Here is a 21,470-nt window from a genome sequence, read left to right as displayed (position 1 = left end):
TATAGGCCTAACATTTTTTATTATTCGTTAAAATCATACCACACAAAAAAAGCCTATCCGAACCCACATACATACTACTTCGTCTTGTCTCATTGTGTAGATAAGGATATTTCTAATTATGGATATTCATAACACATTTTATTAGCTACAGCTTACAGATAAAAAGAAAGCAAAGCCTTACATGGTACAAAAATGTTGCAATTCACGCTGTACGTTTGATGGATTTTAATTAATCTTTAGCCCTTGTTGGTAATGGTACCGGTGAAACAAATCATGTTAATAAATTTTGTGTTGTATTGCGAATTTGTCTGATGTATTTACTGTCATTGAATAAGTGCAGCGTGTTTCGGACTTTTTTGTGCTGTGCTCTTTTTCATACTTCAATTCTCGCTGATAAAGATCTTTTTCCCACTTTGTTTCTGCTTCTTAAAGATTAATATCGCGGGGAAGGAGGGAGGGAACTGTAATGATGACAAGAAAAATACTACTTTACACATACGATAGGTTTTTGAGCTTTCTCGTGATTACACATTTAAAGTGCCGTTCATTGTGTTATTACTTTTATTTCTGTTTAAAGTGGCACTCAGGAAGATTAACTTTAGCAAATGAAATAAGAAAACTTTTTTGTGGTGTAGGTCGTGATTCCAGCGGGGGTTTGTTGCTGTGACGCCTCCAGCCAAGAGCTCCGGGATTGATTAGCGCGCCTGAGAGCAGCAGTCAGGAACAGGACAGATAGACGGATTGGGAGAGAGTCATAGCGAGCACGGTCACAAAACCCAAACAAATAATACCTGTACCTTCAGACAGGCACCGGAGATTAAGGGATATTAACTCGCAAAAGGGATACGAAGCCTACTGCTTTCACGAATCGGAATACGTTAAGGTTTTTGCAGAAAGCCACCGCTCCAACTATAATTCAGAGGTATGTGTGTATCAAGATATTTATTCCACTGTGGGTAGGGCAGCCATTTTGGAGCCGTGTATGTTGTTCTATCACCAGAAGAGATCTGTTTACCTCGACTTTACTTTGATATTCGGTAGAGTGCAATGTGTTTATCACGCCTACCCGGGAATTAAGCACTACATTAGTGTTTGAGGGAAAAAAATGCATGTCTTAAAAAAAGATGGCAGGTATGCGTTGTATGTGATGGGGGCGGGTGTATTTCTTTTGAAGCACAAACACTTTGAATGGCCTTATGACTTGACCCTCGCAATATAACTTTCGTTTTCAGTGGTATAAACCAGTTTTGTACGCATTTACATGCCTAAGCGTTCTGTAGACGTTATGCATTAGTATTATTATTCGCTATTGATGGTTACTTTTTTGTACATCGCAAGGATTATAAATATATCAGTTGTAAAACACTTTATAATCGAATTTCGATAGGCAAACGCAAAATAGTGTTCATGGTAATCTAAAACATGTCTTGCTAGTAATTTCACGCATTGTATATTTAATAGGCAATTTATGTATTTAGATTTTTTTTCCATTACGACACGTTGTGGTCATGTCTAGCTGGATATCGCGTAAGTAATGTTGATCAGCATCGTTTTTTAAACAAATCGTTTTTCGTATGGATTGATCATTTGTGGTAGCGACCTGTTGAAACTATTATTCGTCTGAAAAAAATAATTAATTAATCTGGTACCCTTTTATATGCAATAATGTATATTTAGGGAAATTACTTTATCGTTACTTATATTTTTGTGCTCACACGAGGTTCAGATAAATTGAATGGGGGTTTTTCATCGTTCCATGTAATTTTGGAGAATCCAATGACGTTTTTGCTATACTAGTGTCTTAAAATAAGCAGATCTATCTTGTGTGGAGGCCTGCATGTTTTAGCGTGCAAACTTAAGCATGTTCTTTAACTTCGGGAAGTGTCTGGGGAGGTGTTAGATGGCAGATGCAGAAGGTAAATCATCGTCTTGTCACTGGTGACTACGAATTTTAGCCTTTTAAACTTTCTTTTTACGTTCGGTACCTAACGCGATTCAGTTTGCTCTAACCACGTCTGAATATGAAAACATGTCTCCAAAATGTGCTTCACTGCCCATGCATGGATACCAGAATAACATTTTGCAAGTAAAGAAAATTAAGCTGTTACATAATTCAGCGAGACAGAGGAATTACTCCCAAAACCGAAACTTCTAAAACCCCAATTGGATTGGTACACAAAGGCTCCATCACACGTGTTTATATTATAAAAAATGTGAAATTAGCTTTCGATTGGAGTCTACTTTCTTGTTTGTGTTTAATTGTGTTGTTTTAAGGAAATGACATACCACTTTTCGCTCTGTATTGAATAAAACGTTTTTGTTCAATTGCAGTCCTTTATTGAAACGCATACATCAGTTGAGAGCACATTTTCATTTACAGTGATGAGGACCTAGCCAAATTTCTCGCACAAAAGTGAAGTGTGAGTAAAACAGTGCAGCGCGTCAATGAGTCCAACCCGCATCCAAAAGAACTATGACAATAAAATGAATCTAATTTTGACTTCCACCAATTGTTTGTAAATGTACTGCTTCTTCACGTTTTTGGTTTTTGAGTCTTATTTTCTTAAAGGTTAGTTTTAGAATCCCAGAAAATAACCGTTAGTTTTTCTAATCTCTGTTGTTAATTCCATCAGGGCAGTAGATATAAGTAGCATAAGAGTAACGATTCTTCATTACGTGGCTCTGCTTTTATGGGCTTTATAGTGCCTTTTTTAATCACTTGTGGCCACTTCAAAATTAAAAGGAGGGCTCTGGAGAAATATCAGATGTCACTGCATTCACAGACGTGCCCTACAGAGACTATGTAGGAGAAGCTTAGTGATATAGTCTGAAGTGTTGGAACAGGAATTTTAATAATTATAATCATTTTTTCTTCTTTGTTTCTTAACTTTATACACCTGTTCCATTTTTCCATGCATGTTTTATCACATTGCAAAAGTCCCTATTATGTAACAGCCTCACAGCTGTGTAGTTATCTAACTAGCTAGCTACAGAGCCCAAGACCTCATGCACTTTTTGGAAATGACTTTCTTTAAACACAGTGGAAGCAGAAGATGTCATTTAGTAGTGTCTCAGTTCTGTGGTTATCATGCTTACTGGGAATCACCTCTTGGAGGCTGTCTGATGTATTATTTCTAATCACAAAGCACCTTTGTTTCCAAAATAAAGGAAAGATAGTCAGACTACCCATTTATAAGGTGGTGTACTAATCAGTATTGTCTTGGATTTGCAAAACAAAGTTAAGGGTATTATCACTGAATATCGCGTTACTTATTGGTTATACCCTATACTATTATCTTTTTTTAAACTGTGCCTTGTTCTTGTATTGTAGTAGATTTTGTAAATGTATGTGTTAACAGGCAAACAAATATTATTTTTTCACTTTCACTGCGAGAGTTTGAAGAGGATGGTTAAATACAACATATTTATCTAAATGCAAATGGACATCTTTCCTAAAGGGGTCAATCCTTTAGGTGTGATTTTAATACATGTAGATTTGGGATCACAAAGGTACAAAACACCCAGTTATAAGAAGTTGCAAGATCAAAGCAAACTGAGTGTATTGGAAATAGTTTAAATTGATTGGATAGTGATAATAGATAAGTATGCAACTGTAAAAGTATGACCAGCAGTCCATTTTCCTTAATCTGAATTGAAACAGACATTTTACTGATGACCAGCAAATTTCAGCTGAAAAAGCTGGAGAGCTTGGCAGTAATCTTGGATGGCTTCCCCATTCAGATGTCAGCCGTAGTCGGGAATCTGGGAAATCACACTTGATCCTCTCCTGTCTTTGAGCCTCATGTGAAAAATTTGATTAAGGCTTCCTTTTTTTACCTTAGAAATATTGCCCTCATCAGGCAGTTTTTATCAATGTCTTATACATGAATCAAGCACTCAGTATAACATCAAGGCTTTATTTCTGCACCTTTTTGCTCAATGGGACCCTTAAAATTCTTCTCGGTAAGTTGCAATATATCCAGAACTCTGCAGGTAGACTTCTAACTTGTAACCCACACCAGATCTTGGCAGCATATCACAGCATATGTTCAATGTAAGATTTTGTTTCTGACTTTTAAGATTTAAAAAATCTGGCCCTATCATACATCTCTGAACTCCTTCATGTTTACACTCCCTTCTGTTCAGCTGAACCTGGTCCTTTGCTCACTGTATTTATGACTAAATATTGGACGTTTGGTGACAATGCTTTCCTGTCACTGGTCCTTTGTTAAAGAGTGGCCATCCTCCAACTTTTCGAAAGACTAATTATTTTACTCTTCAAATCTAAACTTAAAACTCACCTTTTTACTACGGCCTATGGTTGATCCTGTATGTTCTCGTTTTTCTTTTACTATTTATTGTATTTTTTGTCTTTATCTTTATTTATCACTATATACAGTATACTTGGGTTTGGAAAGATCTTTATAAATAAGTTACTATTTAGACCTTTTGGTAGGTAAACTGTGAAAGCCAAAGCAGTATTCTTTGCTAAAGTGGCTTGTAAGATGCAGAGAGTAATGTGAAGAGTTTGTGTGACTCCTTACACACCTTTAGCACTTGCTTTATATGAAGTTGTTCACTATTACATTCTTTAAGTCTCCTGGAGAGCACATTTATGCTTTTATATCAAACCATACCAATTATTATTGGACAAAGCGAAATTTAGTGAAGTATAGAGGTTTTCCTCTTAACTTTTAATTCCAGATAGAAGTTTTAATGTCCAAAGAAATAACGTCTCTGTTGGTGTGACGACTATTGTAAATTATTTTGAATCTTGCTGTGATTCCAAAGAAAAAGACAAGATTAAGTACAAGCATGTGATAAGCTAAAGCGGATGTACAATGCCTGGTTAGTTTCCTGCAGAGTGGGATGCAGTACAGAGAGAAATTCGTGGATAAGAGCACAAATTGTGCACAGCATTAGTATTAAGTGTTGTCTTTGAAAATGTAAAAATAAAGCATTCAAATAACAGCCTGTTCCCAGGGTGATGTCTGTTACAAAGCTGTGAAAGTACATCTTAGTAGACAGCTCTGGTCCTTCTGTCCACTTCACATTTGTGGCTGTCATTGATTATTTGTGTGTGCAAGAAGCACAGTGCAGGCTGGATTCATAGTCCTGTCATGACATTGTGGTTCACACCATGTAGAATACCTAACACAAATCAAACAAGTGCGTAGGTTGTTTTCTGGAAAATACTGCATGCAGTGATGTATTTAAAAGGAAAATTATTTTTTTTCCTTGGCTTTCCATGCTGGAATTCTTTGAGAGCAGCAGGGTTGCAGAACCTTGATGTAAGGTGTGTAATGTTGGCGTGCTACAACTGAATGACATTTTGGGGGTTTCCTGCTGCTGTGAGCTACCAAGGTGCTTTTTGGTGACCTACTGGGAAATTCGGGTACAATTTTGCATCACTGGTCCTCTCCAAACTTCCCCATTACAGCAGTTCTTCCCCATCCTTTGTCAAGAGCCAAGACTGTACGTAATGGCTAGACTTGCATTACTGTGGCCACCTTGTCAGAAAATGGCCCTGGGCTGTTAGTCATGCTGGAGGGCTTGTCTAATGATCAATATAGTAACCCGGCTTATTGCACAATTTTTAAGTTGACTAAGTTGCTAGAAATTTAAGGAACTGAATTGAATGGCCTTTGAAACTTTGACTTTCATGGAGAGAGTAGCTCTGTCTGTTTCAAATCCCTTTATCAGGCAGAACCCAGGGAAGCCAGTTGGATTGTTTCCACATTTCCTAAGAAGCCGATAGAAGAGCAAGAGTATCGTATCCAGTGCTAAGGAAAGACAGGCATGGCCTCATGACCCAAAAGATCTAGGCTACAGCTAGCATTAGATCTCTAGTTCTGTGTCGTGCACAGGCTGATCTTAGGGAATTAGGGCCTGATTTGTTTCAACCTCTTTCTGTTTTTATTTCCATAGATTGCTTTGGGAGAAGCCAGCGCGAGGACAGCACTACCAGACAAGAAGTTAATAGAGACAGAAGAAGATACCCCAGCTGAATTTTGAGCTGTTACATAGTGGTCTATAGTCTGCATTAAACAACATTTAAAAAAGACATTGTACACATTACCTTTCTGCCCTTAAACTAATCTTTAAGCAGGTGTAAAGAGTTCTTATAGATGTTCGTATCTTCCTTATTTAATGCTTATCTTGCCCTTTCAGTGGAAAGTGAAGAACCCTGTATTTTTTAATGCACTGGAAAATCTGCTTGCAACTTGGTGTTTTGCCGCTTCTGAAAACAAATGGGAGCCTCTTTGTTTGCCTGAAAATAGTGGCCTTATAGTTTTCTGTGACCAGACTCCACTTTGAGGAGTGTATATAATTTGCGAACTGTTGAAAGCTTAGCCATAAAAATCACTTCGCAACCCCATTGCTGTTAGAATGTGTTAAGAAAGATTACTTTTTTTCCTTTTGAAATAGTCATTCTCATTGAGTGGAAAGCGAAAATGAACCAGCTGTAATTACAAGTCAGTTCAAGTATTGTAATGTGAATATGAAAGTAGCTCCCCCTTTTCTCCCTGTAGTGACTGCAAAGCTAGTTTAATGAGGTGAACAGCGATTTTTAGGATTTTCTGTACCGCAGTTCTTTGTTTCCCCATATTTTTTCTGTGCATGTGTGTTGGCAGAGAGTAAGATGAGTTGGTAAGGGAGTAGTACAGTGTTAGAGCTGGCACACAGTGCTGCTTCCAGTGCTTCAGGTTGAAGAGAGGCTACCCTGAGAGCTAATCCTCTACCATACACTGGCTACAATATTAGAACGGTTTATTCTACATTACTAACTGGGTACAATACCCTTAAGCAGTTCAGACCGCTTCGTAAACTAGGTTCTTGCAGGGGTTCATCTTGGTAGGTTTGCCTGGGAAATCTACTTCTCATCAACACCTGGGCAGATCACCTTGGATGTTTTTCTTAAAATTGTTTAACAAAAACTGACATCATCCTAGTAGAGCAGCGGTGCATCATAACTCATCTGGATCCTCGTTAAAGATCAGCATAGTTCTTTACCCCCTGAGACCGTCGACACCACAAGGGGATTGATGCTAGAAATTAAACTGACAGCGTGATCCCAAATATACAGTCTTTTGTGCATCATTACCAAAGTACATCATCCTGGAAGACATTACCTGCACCACCAAAGGGCTGTGTTGTCCTGAGGCTGCAGTGCACACTGTTGCAACTGGACCAGATCTCTTTGATATACAAAGCCCAGGAGTTCTCCTTCTGTACAACATTGAGACGAAGGGAGAGAGGGGTGCTGGACTTCAGAGCCCACGACTCTGGGTAAGTAAGGAATTTCTCCTATCATTTATTACATTATTTTTAACCTCTTATGTACTTGTTTCATAGCTGGTAACTTGTTGATACAAAACTCCCACCAGCATAGACCCTACCAAGAATTTGTTCCACCGGCATGACATTTATTTCGTCTTCTTTTCTGATCTGTCTCGTAGTCTAACCCTCCCCCAGTTCACTCTCTAAATCTGTTTACTGCCATTCCCATGGGGAGCCAATCTGCAAAATGTAAATTTGTGGCATTTAATACTGACCCACTTCTGCTGCTAACTCTGATATGATTAAGATTCATCAGCTGCAAAATTGGTGCACGTTGTTTTGTCTGCTAAAAACGCCCCTCTGCTAAAACTGTCTATTCTGCGATCTACAACAATACACATAAAAGCTTAAAGCTTAAAAATATTTGAATTCAAACAGGAATAATAATAGTTACTATTGGATACTAACATTTGTAACTCCTAGCATTTGTATTCCAGCATGTAGTCTTAATTTCCTTAAGGAAGTGATGTCTTTTGTGTCTGAAATGTTTTACATATGATCAGATCCAGTCATGTGGGGAGGAACCTGTGGCTTTTATTGTGAATGGATGCAAATCCAGGACCCATAGTTGCCTGGGACAGTATATGACTGGATTTGGATCTTGAAAGAACCCCAGGATGCCTCCCATCCTTCCCGCAGCACAATGACATTGTGTTTTTCCCTCTCTATCCCACTCCATCCCACTCCCTCCGTTCAGATCCTGGCCATGAGGTTTGATGCCTCGTTCCACTGACTGGAGACACTGGACCTAAATGGCGCAGCATGACTTTGTTCCTGCCTGGCTTAACTTCTCTACGCCTCAGCCCGCCAAGGTGAGAAGCGCACACTACACTGCGATGACCTTGGACTTAGCCACCTGGCAGTTAGAACGCTGCTGGACGCTTGAGTTAGTGAGAACCTGCTTGCAGCAATGAGGTGAAACTAGGGATTCCTGCAATGGAAAAGTTTTTGTTATAGGCAAAGAATGCCTGATTTGGGGCTCTCGTTTGGTCGGCCAGTGCAGGTTCTGGAAAGCAGGTGGAGCTTGATGATCCAGGTTGTGATGCTGAGTCTGGGTCATGTTACTATCCGACTGTGACTTTGATTCTCCAGGCGGTTGTGTGAAAATGGCTGAGCACTGCTAAAGTTAGAGTGGGCTTAGCCAATTAGGCTTCTTTCAGATCCTGGCAACAGAGCAACGCCTGTAGCTTCGCAGGCACTTAAAGGCTGACGGTGCAGTGGTAAGGGATCTGTTTCTCCCCCATGGCCAGGGCCGTGTTGCTTATGATGTGTTGAAGGTGGGCAGGTATGAGGAGTCTGTCTACACTTCCTCCTTCTGTCCCGTGTGCGCTTGCAGGGTTTGAAGCTATGAGTGAAGGTGTGGGAAGCACACATCTTAATGGTGATTGAGAACGAATGAAAAGACAGGGAATGTCACCCTGCAATTAAATGTTTCTCTCAGGATCCTTAAATTGTAATTGGAGGTGATATCCATTTATTCTCACCTTTAAACATGGTTTAATATGTCACATATCGATTAAAATGGCAAGGATGCTAAACAAACAAATATGCTAAATTACATAAACGATGGTACAATCTTTAAGATCATATAGAGAAAGGCAGTTTTTTCTGTCTTATTTTATATTACTAATGTCTCGCATGAAGGAGGTGCACTTTTTTATAACTGCATATTTAGTTGTTTTGTCTTGTACATCGCCAGTTTTCAAGTTGGTTCTTTGTTTTTCTCACAGTTTTTAAACTTCCAGAAAATAAACTTCCCTTTGTGTATCTTAAAACCAAGAAGAACATGAAGTATGGCAGAAAAACAAACTTCTGCCTTCTCTCATGTGGTCAGTTAAGAGTAGACTTAGCACCCCTGCTATATACCTAAATTATTTACACTCAGTGCTGCAGGGCTTGTGCTCTAAGTAGGGGCATTTCAGGTGACTGCCAAACAGGCAGATGGTCTGCCCTCACTCAATGCCTGTTTACAGTGAACTGTTCCGGATTCTATCCTAGAAATAGCAGGAATAAGTTAGGTCTTTATTTAACAGCTTTGTTTTAATCACAGTTCTTATTCCAAGTTAGGTTAACCTCGCAGTGGATAATCATTAATTCATGTTAAACTTGGCAGTTTTGGTTCTGGAGGACTGGTGTGTTGCAGGGTTTCATTCCAACAGTTCTTGGCAAGTTAAAACACATGGTTGCTAGCTTAACTGAGTGAATGTAACAGCTCGTCAGGTGCAGCAGTTTTAAAGAGAGCCAGACCCTCCAGTACCAGGATTAGAAACCTCTACTCTAAAATCTTAAAGCCCAGAAGTGAGATATGAGATCTGTTGCTCTGAATCTTCAAATGAACATGAATGGGACAGCCAGTAGTGCATCCGTTTCACTGACCCCAGGTGCGCTTTGTAGTACTGAAATGTAAAATAAATTAAATTGGAGTCTTCAAAGGCAGCAGTTGCCTATGTTCATTGTTCCTTTCACAATATTGCAGGCTAGGAGAAATAGTATAGTGCTCTTGAGAATCAAGTATTGTAGCAAAATGATATTCTGAATATTCCCATCTCCTGTGTCTTGTAACAAGATTTGAAACTGTTGGAATATAAAGCACAGGCACTCTTATCGAATGGCAAATTTTAAGCTGCTAAATAATCGGTAGCATTTGTGACATTAGTGGTATATTTTGTATAGCTGCTTAATGCAAATGAAAAAAGTATCAAACTGAACACTTTTGAAGTAATATAATTAACAACTCACTATGTAAGGTTATTTTTCTTTTCACTTAGTTGTTTTCCATGCTTAAGCTGTGGAATTAAAATGCTGTGTAGTCAAAGTGTGTCATTTGTTGGTGCTTGGTATCTGCAACAGTGTGTTTTCATGATCTTAACACTGTCTCCGCTCAGGAGGGTGGTTTCGACACTTCTGCTATAGGAAGTCATTTTTGTGGATTGATATGAAAATATGCAATGAGCATAAAAAAATCTTACCACTTAAAACTGGAACAAATACAGATATCAGGAAAATGCCATTTATTTTCAGTCTGAAACTAAGCTATTAAGCTACTAAGCTTTGTTTCTCTTATTGCATGAGCAACAGTTACAGTTAAGGTTGATCAGTTAGTTAGCAGATCAATATCCTCTAATTGCGTAATGTACATTTCTACAGACTATGACTATAAAATATTGGCTGATTTCCCCTGTAGCAGGCTTGTAGTGTCTGCTCAGAGTGCAGGAGGGCTGAGAGTTTGAGTCCTAGCTGGGAACAAGTGTTTAGCAGCCTGTCACATGTTGGAGGATCTCATTCCCTCTCCCATATTCTTCCGTCGCCCTTGCAGTACCCTTCAGCCACCTTTGAGAAACATGGAGAGCACTTTCCCCGTGGAGATGGGAGGCCGGCAGTGAGCCGCCGCCGTCACAACTCCTCCGATGGCTTCTTCAACAATGGGCCCCTTCGGGCCCCTGCAGGTACAGCTCTGCTGCTCGGCCCGCTCCCCCTTCACCAGCCGTGACAGCGTGTTGGGGACCGACTCCCCACACTGAACTGTCATCTGTCTGGAGTTAGATTCCTCGATTTCCTGACCCACAGTTACAGTGTGTGTTCTTCTGCCTGTTGTTTCTCAAAACGTAACAACACTTCACTATTTGGGGGCGGGGTGAAATTATTAAATACAATGTCTTGCCAAAGTGTTCAGGCCCTTAAAAAGTTTTCAAATGTTGCTGGATTGAAAATGATAGTTGCATATCTTTTTCCAATCAGTATTTTTATTACAAACTCACATGCTCAAATGGAAAATCTTTAAGGACAAAATTTAGTTTTTTAGTCAGCAGATACCTTATACAGAAGTATACTGCTTGCATAAGTATTCTGACCCCTATGCTCTGGCAGCTCTAAGTTTACACAGGTGAAAGAAATTGCCCTAACGAGGATATAATAATCTTACCATTGGCCTCTGCCTGTGTACCATTGAAGTGGCTGTCACATTTACCAGATAAAAACCCCAGTCTGTTTAGGGATCATTGAGGCAGTGAATCTGGAGGGAAGGTACAAAAACTAAAAAGAGCATTCTAGAAATAGTGATAAAAATACATAGGTTAGGAAATTAGGATACAAAAAATCAAAGTGAGCACTGTTGGCTCAATAATTAATAAGTGGAAGCTGCATCATACCACCCAGACAATGCCTAGAAAAGACCGTTTCTCAGAACTCAGAATTCCCTCACAAACCTCCTTCTTGTCTGGAGTCACCGAGAGGCCAACACTCACTTTGAAAGACCTACAGAGTTCAGTGGCTGAGAGTGGGGTAAAGGTGCATCAGTCAACTAAGAACCCTGTCAAAGCCCATCTGGAGTTTGCCAGACAACATGAGAGTAATCTAAAATCTAAAATTTCAGAAAGCGTTTTGTGGTCAGATGGAACCAAGATAGAGTTTTTTGGGCCAACTTTGTGTGGCACAAACCTAACACTGCCCCTGCCTCAAGAAAAACTATCCCTACAGAGGGCTTAACAGCCAAAATGGTTGTCTACTTTGCAGCCTGGAATAAACCTTTACTTGTTCCTTACTAGCCTATACTCACTGACGCAGCTCCCCACTCGAACCCATGTCTTGAAATGTCATTCCTTCACGTCTGTCTAAGGCGACGGCTGGCAGCAGCCATCTCTGCTCCGTCATGATTCCGTGGACTTGGGCGTGTCGAAGGGCGGCCACGGTGGGCTGGTCGGCGGACAGGGCTGGAAGGAGGCATCCAGCTGGCATGGCACGCCGAGAGGGCAGGAGGTCGTGACGTCTCACCCCCACCAGCACCATCACAACCGCCACCAGAAACGGGGGGGCGATCGGGACAGGGCAGGGGGCCACCGGCAGCGCAATGGCAACTTCCACCCCCGCAAGGGCCCTGCCTTCCAGGACAAGATCCCTGCCGACGCCCGGGACGAGCGCAAGGACAGCAAGGAGGAGAAGCTGAAGTTTGTGGAAGAAGATTTTGTGAGTGCCGTCCTTCATTCCGAATTCGTTCTTGTGTGAGGAGAGTGGCTGGGCTTTTAATGACGCTTGTGCTGTAGAAGAGGGAGGACATGGCGGACGATGGTGCAAGTCTTTGACCTATTGAGTGATTTGAGTTTTATCTCTTTCCTAGCAAACCAAACCTTTAGGCCAGGGCTCCCCAGTCCTGGTTCTAGGGAACCTGCAGGTCTACAGGTTTTCATTTCAGCTGAAACAACTGCTTACTGGCTTAATTGGGCTAGTTTCTCCCAGCTCTTCTTGTGCAGTTGCTGTGTAGACACAGTAGACCTTTCCAACCCGGACTGGGGACTCAGGCCCTTTAGACTAGTGTGGTACTGCTGTGTTCATGATGTCTGAATGGATGCAGTTCTGTGTATGACCACTAGGTGCCACAAGCCACACAACTAACAGAAAGTGTCAGTATGCCAAAAATGTGTTGTGATGCGCAGGAAGAAAGTTTCTTTCAAAAAACAATTTGACATTGTTTCTTTAATGTTTATTTTTGCTCATTTCTGTAATTTATCTTTAACAGCCCTCTCTTAACCCAGAAGCAACTGGAAAGTCAGCAAGCCAGATGCGGGCAATGGGAGCTCCAGCAGGAGTATGGGGTGAGTGCTGAGTTGCTCCTATACTTGCAGAAATAAAGCTATTTATTATAATATAGTTATGTATAATCCCCTTGTTAAACCAAGATTAAACCAGCTTATCATTGATCACTTGTATTTCTGCTAAACCACTGTTCTGTTAGGAAGTGACATAGCTGGGATTTGAGCCTGCAACTTCCAGCCTGCTGTACGTCATACAATTGTAGTTGATGAACCAGTGTGCTTGAGCCATGAGTTGATTTATATGTCATTGACTATGAAAATTTAATGCTACCGCATCAGTTATAGTACCAACTAGTACTATACCAACCAGTACCATGATGCTTGTGCCAGTTGAGTCTTGTATATGGAGTGAATGTCCAGTGTCTGTTTTGCTCTTTCCAGAGAACCCCCCTAGTGCCAAGCAGACAGTTTCCAAGATGCTGGTCATCAAGAAGGTTTCGAAAGAAGACCCCTGCGCTGCTTTCTCTGCAGGGTTTGCAACCACAGGACCCCTCCCTGCCAATGGCAACAAAGTTCCCATCACTGGACCCAGCGTTTACAAGAACCTGGTACCCAAGCCAGCTGCAGCCCCTGCTAAGGTAAAAGCCTTTTCTGCTTGAAACCCCTGTTTGTTTTTCCTAAATGTCTCTGTATCAGAAATAAGCCAGGAAGTCATACATTGAAATCCGCTGTTGCTCAAGACCACCAAGAGACTCGCAGCACGCGATCCTGGTTGCTATGTGTCAGTTGATTTCCTCTTTTTCCTCTCCTTTTGTCACAGACAGGTCCATGGAAACCCAACGGAAGGGAAACTAAGCCGGGTTCACATTTCCCCGGCCGGGACTCTGCCTTCACCAGTCCTGTCTCTGTAACCAAACCCATGACTCCGGTCAGCAGCACCCCTCACCCAGCCCCCAAGGAGGTAGGGCAGTATCAGCCAAGGGAGGAATTGTAAAGGAATAAGGGGGAACAGGAGAAGAGCATGGTATTCCCGTTTTGGAATGATATCTGATGGTGTTTAAGACCTTCTTTTTACTCCCTGAGCCATTTTTTTGTGTCATTGCTGGACTGGTGTGTTGGAAGAGTATAGCCAGACCTGTGGTGCTAGATGGTACCTGCAAAGACTATTGAATTCTCAGCATTTTAATCTTTCAGATCCTTTTAAATTTTGCAGTAGCTGCAGCTAGTTACTTTTATCTGAAAAGTTCTTAATCTAGGATAACAGTATTTGATCCTTCTCTCAAGATTGATCCTTTTGTGTTTGATGTTTGACTTGTGACTGTTTCATTGAAATCTGCGGAGTAGTGATTCGATTTTGATACCTCACTGGACTGAAACTGTGGGATTACTGCGTTTATTTTAAACTTTTAAGTGAAGCCATCCACCAGAGGCTATGTGACCTGCTGCTAATGTGATCAGTCAGATGAAAACTGAGCCGTGAGCCATAGAGAAGTGGCTGATGCAAAGCAAAATACCAGTGGAGGAGAAGCACCCTTATCATACAGAACTGAGGATCCAGCAACACAGTGCCAGTTTCACTCTTTTGTACATCATTCATATACATTAGTATAAACCTGCTCGGTGACTAAAAAACTCTTTAAATTGTCATAGTGAGCTTCAAATAAGAGAGAACCATTATCTTCTTCCATCCCCATTTTACTTATACCACTTCACCTTCACCGAATTCTCTAATTTCCCTGTTTGTTCTGCTTCACTTAACCCAGGTACTCAGACCTCCATCCTGCTGCTCTTTCTTTTTGCCCAGTACATTTCAAATGTCCCATCTAAATTCAAGTGAACTGACCTCAAAGCCCGGGTTTCTGCAATGAGGGTCCATGACACTGAGCCTGCTACAGAAGATGCCCTCACCCCTTTGAAACTCAGATAGTGCAGAATTCAACTGTGGCGGGCTCAGAGCCCGGTCTTTTGACGTAGCTGAGTTCACTGTTGTCTTGGGAGTGGCACCATGTCTGCTCTGAGCTCACGTGTGACAGGGCCAGGCAGAACTGCATAGCCTTTACATAAACCAAACACTAGAGAGTTCTGTGGGTGCACAGATGTTGCAGTGCGCTCCTCCATTTTGGCCGGGAGTGAAGGAAAAGGTATATACCTAATGACCTAGCAGGCTGGAGTTGTGGTTTTTCTGCAGTCGTTCCTCAAAGGATTCTGTTCACCATCTCAGTCCAGAAAAACGCCATTAGGTGCCCGTTGTTACACCATGGATCATCAGATATAAATGGCAATTTTTTTGTAGGATGTGTCTGTGATCCTCACTATTTACCAATCTGCCAGCAGTTAGCCTTTGTGGTAGTATTTTTAATATGCCCTGCTGTATCAATTTTAGTGGTTAAAAGGTTGCAAAATGCCGTTAGAAACATCACCCTTAGCCCAGTCATGTTTATGGGTCCTCCCTCCTGCCCCCAGATGCCCTCGAGCACCACCCCACCTATTGACATCACTCCTTCGCGACTCAAGCTGATGCGCCGTGGTACCGACCGCAAGAGTGAGTTCCTACGGACGTTGAAGGACGAGAGGAATGGAGAGCTGCCCACCTGTCACAGCCCTGGAGCCCCTGGAGAGGTAAAGTGCAGAGAATCTGTGTGAAAGCCCCAAGTCCTTGGTTTCTATGTTCTAACCAAATATGGAATTAAAGCTTATCCATATCTCTAAACCTAACTGTAGTCATACCCATAATCCTAACCGTGAAACTAGACTTAGCTTTCACCCTGAAATTAGGCAGAGGAAAGACTTGAATTGATAGTCAGGCCCTTGATACGTTCCATGCTGGACAGGCTGTTAATATTGACTTCAGGATCCTTTCCTGGGGTCCCACCTAACTCATACTGAAATCCATGGCGAAAGCCCTTCCAGGTCACCACAGTTTTGATCTTCTTTCCAGGGTGAGAGTAGCACACCTGAACCCAAGGAAGAGGACAGTGAGGGACACTGCCATGAGAACGGCATCACTTTATCCTTCAGTGATTCGGACACTGACCATCTGTCCAGCTCCCTGGAAGCAGAGCACAGGTAACATCCTGTAGCTCTCTCACAAACACATGCATTCAAGCATGAGGCTTCTTTTATCCTGTGTTGTAGGAGAACAATCCATGATGTTATCTATCATTTGTTTTAAGTATGATTTCATGTTTGTGTAGTATAGTGTTCCCATGTTATTGATCTCTCTTATTAAGGTAACTTTGCATATTAGTTCATAAAGAAGATCCGGCACTGTTTACCATACAAAACAGTTCTAGTTTAACCCCTCATATGGCTACTCTCTGGTCTGCGATTCACCAGCTTCCTGAGTAAATTTTAAAAAAAGGCAAAAAAACAAGACATTGTAAACATTTACACAAAATGGGAAACATGTTAAAGGAAAAACCAATGGAAAAATTGAGATATTCTAATATATATAGATATGAAGACACAAAATAAGTACCTAGAAACACTTGGAATTAAATTGTAACAAGGCTTGTTTTTGTACTTGTGACAAAACTGCCAAAACACCTTGCAGTCACTGATGCCAGTTTGTTTTTTAAAAAAGGAATGTACATTCAACAAGTAAGTCAGAAATGATGAGCTATTGACTTTCTGGCTGCTCTGCTTGCACTGTGTCCAGGTAATTCTCATAGTGCAGCAGTTCTATGTTTGGATTTTCACAAAAATAGATTATTGTTAAAGAATGGAGAAAAAATGTGTTGTGCTTATTAATGTTCTTGTTAGGGCTGCTTTGGAAAAAGGCTGTTTAGCAAATCCTGGATTGATACTGTAGAAACTGAAGTTAAAACATTTAGATTCATGGCAAACATGGATTTTCTTATTTTTTTTATAATGACAGTCTTTATATTGCTTCCCTCACATTTCTGCCAGTTAAGCCCATATCCCTTACATGGTTGTACAGAGGGAGAGGTGTAAAATGTGTGTGGGCTGTGGAGTACTGGTTAGAGTAATGACAACACAGCTGGTAGCCTGTGGGTTGGAGTCCCCTGTTGCAGACACTACTTTTGTACCCTTGAGCAAAACAAATAGGGACCAGCATATCTGGGGTTAAGTCACACAGACTTGAGTCACATCCACTGCCTTCACTTAATGCTGTAGAAACTGGGATAGGTTCCAGTGCATATAGCACCTGTAAGGGCTCTGATATTGTTTTAAATTAAATATGTAAGATAGACTCAATATCGATTGTACTGGATTTATGCATGCAATTAAATTCATGTTATTAAATTAAATAGTGTAAAAGTTTTACATTTCGAAGAGGCAAAAGCTTTAAGAAGCCATTACAATTTAGGCCAGAAATGGGGGGGGGGTTGTCAGCTTTGTAATTTAAGAACTGAGATTAAGTAAACGTTCTTCTTTGCCTTCTGTTTCCTGTTAGGTTATTGAAGTCCATGGGTTGGCAGGAGTACCCAGAGAATGATGACAACTTCCAGCCCTTAACTGAGGATGAGCTGAAAGAATTTCAGGCTAAAACGGAGCAGGTGAGTGAAAGCCTCTTTGCAAAAATAACTAAACAAAAAGACTTAATATGAATGAAAAATCAAATGATTAAGGCCCAACGAAGGTGATACTTTAGTGTACTTCAATCCTGAGGTGGTGAGGTTTTCAGAACAGAAGAACATAGGTCATATAAGGTTCTAACGTGAGCAGGTTTTAGAAAAAAGACGAGTAACTGACTGTTAGTACATTAACAGCACACAACAGATTTTGGGATATCACGTTCATAACCATAATAAATCCATAGTAGAAAAATGCTGCGTTACACCTTACATCTTCCTCTGTTGGGTGACCTCTAGCTGAAGAAGAATGGCCTTGGGAAGAATGGTGTTCTACTGAAGCCCCGCAGTGTGGCCCTGCAGTTTGCTCCCTGGAGAAGCACTTTGGATGTGGGGCTGGACGAGGGCTCGGAGTCCGAAACGAGCAGTAGCCAGACCTCCGATGATGACGATACCTAATGTGGCTTTAAAAGATTTCATTTTTTTTAATACATGGTTTTAATTTTTTTCCATGCACAAGGGAAACCAATCATATCCCACTGAACGATGACATTCTGGCTTGTATAGCTTTTTTTTGTACCTCTCTTTGTAGCCCCATTTTTTCCTGCTTCACAGACCTAAATACAAGCAAACAGAAGAAGGGCAATGCACATTAGATTCTGCTAAAAACAAGAATGACTAATTGAATTAAAAATCAAAGAATTGAATGACTTGAGTTCCTGACAAACTGAGATGTAACAAAACTGGCTTTGACACATCTTTTTGCAACAATCCGTAGTGTTAGCAGTGTGATGAGGCAATCATCAGTAATGAATATTGATGTTATTCTTAGTCCCTCATTAAAAATGGGGTGGTTCAGTTTGTGCAGCTGGGATGTTTGTCTGTGGTAGAGTATTAAAAAAAGAAAGATCTGGCAAGTACTGTACAGTGTGGCAGCTATTGAGAGAAACAATCACTATTTGAAAGCCTGTAAGGGAGATAAAATCTGACCCCATATTTCTCAAGTGTCACATGTGTGACTCCTTCATGCTGATTTGTCATTCACATCAGATATTTTTGTCACGTTTTAATCCACATCTAACAGCACACCGTTTCTGTCTTTCAGTACAACAGCGAGTGCCTCACTGTTTTCTTCACAGGCCCATGATACTCTTGTCTCACTCTCACTAATCGGATTATACCTGAATCTGTTCTCCAGATGTGTTGAGGACATATAAAAAAATATTAAACAGACCTTGACTGTAAAGCTAAGAGTGGTCTAGACTAGAAAATAAGCAGAGAGCCAGGATGAGGCCAAGTTATTTGCTTAAGTAACCATAAAGGGCAGAATTAATAACCAGTGAGAAAATGTATACTCATCCTTCTGATGACAAATATACATATTATATGAAAGGAACCAGTGAAATTGACAGTTTTAAAATGCTTGCTATATTGCTATAGCAATACATGACAAGGGGAATGTACTTTAAAGTAATTAATGTATTTGATGTAATAGGATCATAGCTCAACTTGATACCAAAGGCAAGGTGGCAGCCTAGCAATAGATTGCATGGTGAGGACCATTGTAGAACTGAATCTGAGAATCAAATTTTGCCAAATGTTTAATAGGTGATTCTGAAGGTTTTGGATTCTTTCATTTCAGATCATCAGGGAGGTAAACATCCACAGAGGACTTTCAACTATATTTACAGGCTTACACTGACACCTTGTTTTGCACTTGTGCAAGCTGTTACTTCTTTAAAATTGTGATATTTAAAATTCTCAGAGATGTCAACCATTTCTGCAGTGGAGACTCACTCATCCCAGTTTGTACAGCCATTTATAATGAGGGACTACATTATTTTAAATAATGCTAATAACCAGATTTATTTTTTGTTGTTGGAAGGGTATAAAAGGCTTTGTCACTTACCTTACGTTTTACTTTATTTTGGTACAGCTGTAAAGTTTCCACAGAAATAGGCTTTGTTTTTGCATTTTTTGTTCTGTTCCTGCAGCCTTGATATTCAGGGTGGATTGTAAAATATAAAAAAATTTTGTGAGTTTTCGAAGATTAAGATTATTTTGATAACATTATTTACAGATTTGAAAAGATAAAAAAGGGTTTCATGTATGGAATCATCTGTATGAGAAGTAGAAAAAAAACTACTGCATCAGAAAAGAAAAAAACTTGGAATAAATATTTTGCATCAGTTTGCCAAACGCGTCTCATTCTGCTTTTTACTCATAAGCGAAACGGGAGAGCGTCCCTGTATTCTAACCCTGGAAGCGATATCATATCGCACAAAAGTTCTCAAGTGAAAAAGGAAAGTTTAAGTGTACCGAGTCTGTTAAAATTCAAATTAGGTCGTCTCAGTCCAGGTCTTAATTGTTTTTTTTTATATTTATATTTTAAAAAATATTTAACATTTATTAACTCAACATATCTGAAATATGATCTTTAACTATATGAGCTTTTAAGTTGTCTATTATTGTTCTTAAGCAACCGAAAAGTGCATTTTTTAGGATCAGAAAACCATTAAAAAGGTCTAATCAGTTTCTCTATTCAATTGATCAGCCGTGGTTTCTGCTGAAATGATCATGGGTAGATTTCTGTTTCCGGGCCACCCTACACAAGTGGGATCTCACTGATGACCCAATTTGCGAATGCGGCGATGGCAAGGAGCAGACGGCCGACCACATCCTATACTCCTGCCCTCGCTTCAGGTGCCCCGGCAACTTCACCGATTTGGATGATGCCAGCCGCGACTGGCTGAGGCACCTGACTGTGACAATATAACTATGTAACTTCTGCATGTTAAGCTCACACGAATAATAATAATTGATAGATTGCTGTTGTGAAGAGCTTTCCTACAGCACGCATCACCTTAGTGTTCCAATCAGTTCAGGAAAGCTTCGAGTTAAATATCTGCTGCAATCGATGTAGACACAGGGTGTCTCGGGTTTGCAAGTCGTACTACACGACGATCATAACCGATCGCTGATACCTAATTTATTGGTACAAAAGTTCGTTTTTTAAAGGCCTAAAATTAATAGTAATCTGCTAAAATGGTAGATTTATCCATTTAATGCATGGAAGTACAGGTTTTTGTGATCTACATGGATGCGTGGGATTTTAACTTTCATTTTAGCACTAAACTCGTACGGAAACTAAGTGAATTGAAGCTGTCTGCAAGAAAAGATTGAGATGTTTTTCTTTTGCAATTAAGATAGAATGACTGGAATTGAAGTAAAGACCAATGATAAATGCGTTGCTGTACGCCAAGATACTCGCCCTGCCTTTCTTCTATCCAAATGGACCAAATGAGCGTCTGTAGGGTAGAGACTAGGAGACGGTAACCAGCAAACATTGCCGGCAGCACCTGCGTGACTGGACTGCGGCTTTCAGGTGATCTCAGTTACGCACTGCAAATGGTAAGAATGAAAGATCTGCGTAATATATACGAATTGAATGCCTTCTTCAAAGTTAGTGATTAGAAATTGTGTGAAAAATAAAATGAAAGCTTCTGTCGGGATGTAGATGCGTTTTAAACCCGCAGTTTAATATTATTGTCGGTTGCAAATGGTTTTCGATTAGAAGAGAATTAGAAGACGACCTTTCCAGGGCCATTTAGTGTTCATAAACGTTTACCATAAGGGCATGTGCAAAAGGAACAGGTTATACATTGAAGCAATAACAAGTACTTCTGCTTAATTAAAAATAATCTTTTACGACATTTTCACATTAATATTAATTTTAAAAATTAATAAAAATGATATTTTCAGAATTTATTATTTTACACGCAACTATATAATAAAACCAGTTACGTTCCACGCTGAAAGAGGAGCACGAACTTTCGACTGATAACGCCTTCTTCATCTGAGAGCTCACATTGCAGCCAACTAACCTAATGCTAGAATAATATATTTTTTATTTTAAACTTCTTCTAACGTATTAAATATGTTTTGCATATTTTTTTTCGCCGGAGCTTGACCTCGGAAGATAAGTTGTGCATTACAATTATAATCATTATTAAGCAGACGTTGAATCGTTTTCATTTCAGCAATGGGTATGGAGGAGTTCCACTGA

General features: G+C 40.3%; 1 protein-coding gene across 2 annotated transcripts; it reads left to right on the top strand.

Moving 5' to 3' along the window:
* Positions 1–706: 706 nt before the first annotated feature.
* On the top strand, positions 707–19,603 carry gpbp1l1 (GC-rich promoter binding protein 1-like 1). Of its 2 annotated transcripts, none has more exons than XM_088927629.1 (12): positions 707–922; positions 5,929–7,290; positions 8,039–8,153; positions 10,658–10,787; positions 11,957–12,303; positions 12,854–12,929; positions 13,311–13,507; positions 13,690–13,830; positions 15,333–15,488; positions 15,808–15,935; positions 17,287–17,389; positions 17,705–19,603. In XM_088927629.1, exons 3-12 carry the CDS (start codon positions 8,094–8,096, stop codon positions 17,861–17,863), a joined length of 1,497 nt encoding a protein of 498 aa, XP_088783755.1. In that variant the 5' UTR covers positions 707–922; positions 5,929–7,290; positions 8,039–8,093; the 3' UTR covers positions 17,864–19,603. The 2 variants fall into 2 exon arrangements, with proteins under 2 accessions (XP_088783755.1, XP_088783756.1); XM_088927630.1 differs by having other exon boundaries at positions 19,047–19,233.
* Positions 19,604–21,470: the final 1,867 nt, after the last annotated feature.

Source organism: Atractosteus spatula, chromosome 11 (genome assembly GCF_055471065.1).
Source record: "Atractosteus spatula isolate fAtrSpa1 chromosome 11, fAtrSpa1.hap1, whole genome shotgun sequence".
NCBI lineage: Eukaryota > Metazoa > Chordata > Actinopteri > Semionotiformes > Lepisosteidae > Atractosteus > Atractosteus spatula.
Note: the sequence above shows the minus strand (reverse complement) of the source record. Positions and strands in the feature narration are given on the sequence as shown.

Bases quoted from the DNA above. Each gene is read 5' to 3' on its own strand.
- gpbp1l1 (XM_088927629.1), top strand. From the start codon at position 8,094: ATGGCGCAGCATGACTTTGTTCCTGCCTGGCTTAACTTCTCTACGCCT. The intron at 10,788-11,956 runs GTACAGCTCTGC...CGTCTGTCTAAG, and splicing joins GCCCCTTCGGGCCCCTGCAG to GCGACGGCTGGCAGCAGCCA. The intron at 13,508-13,689 runs GTAAAAGCCTTT...CTTTTGTCACAG, and splicing joins CAGCTGCAGCCCCTGCTAAG to ACAGGTCCATGGAAACCCAA.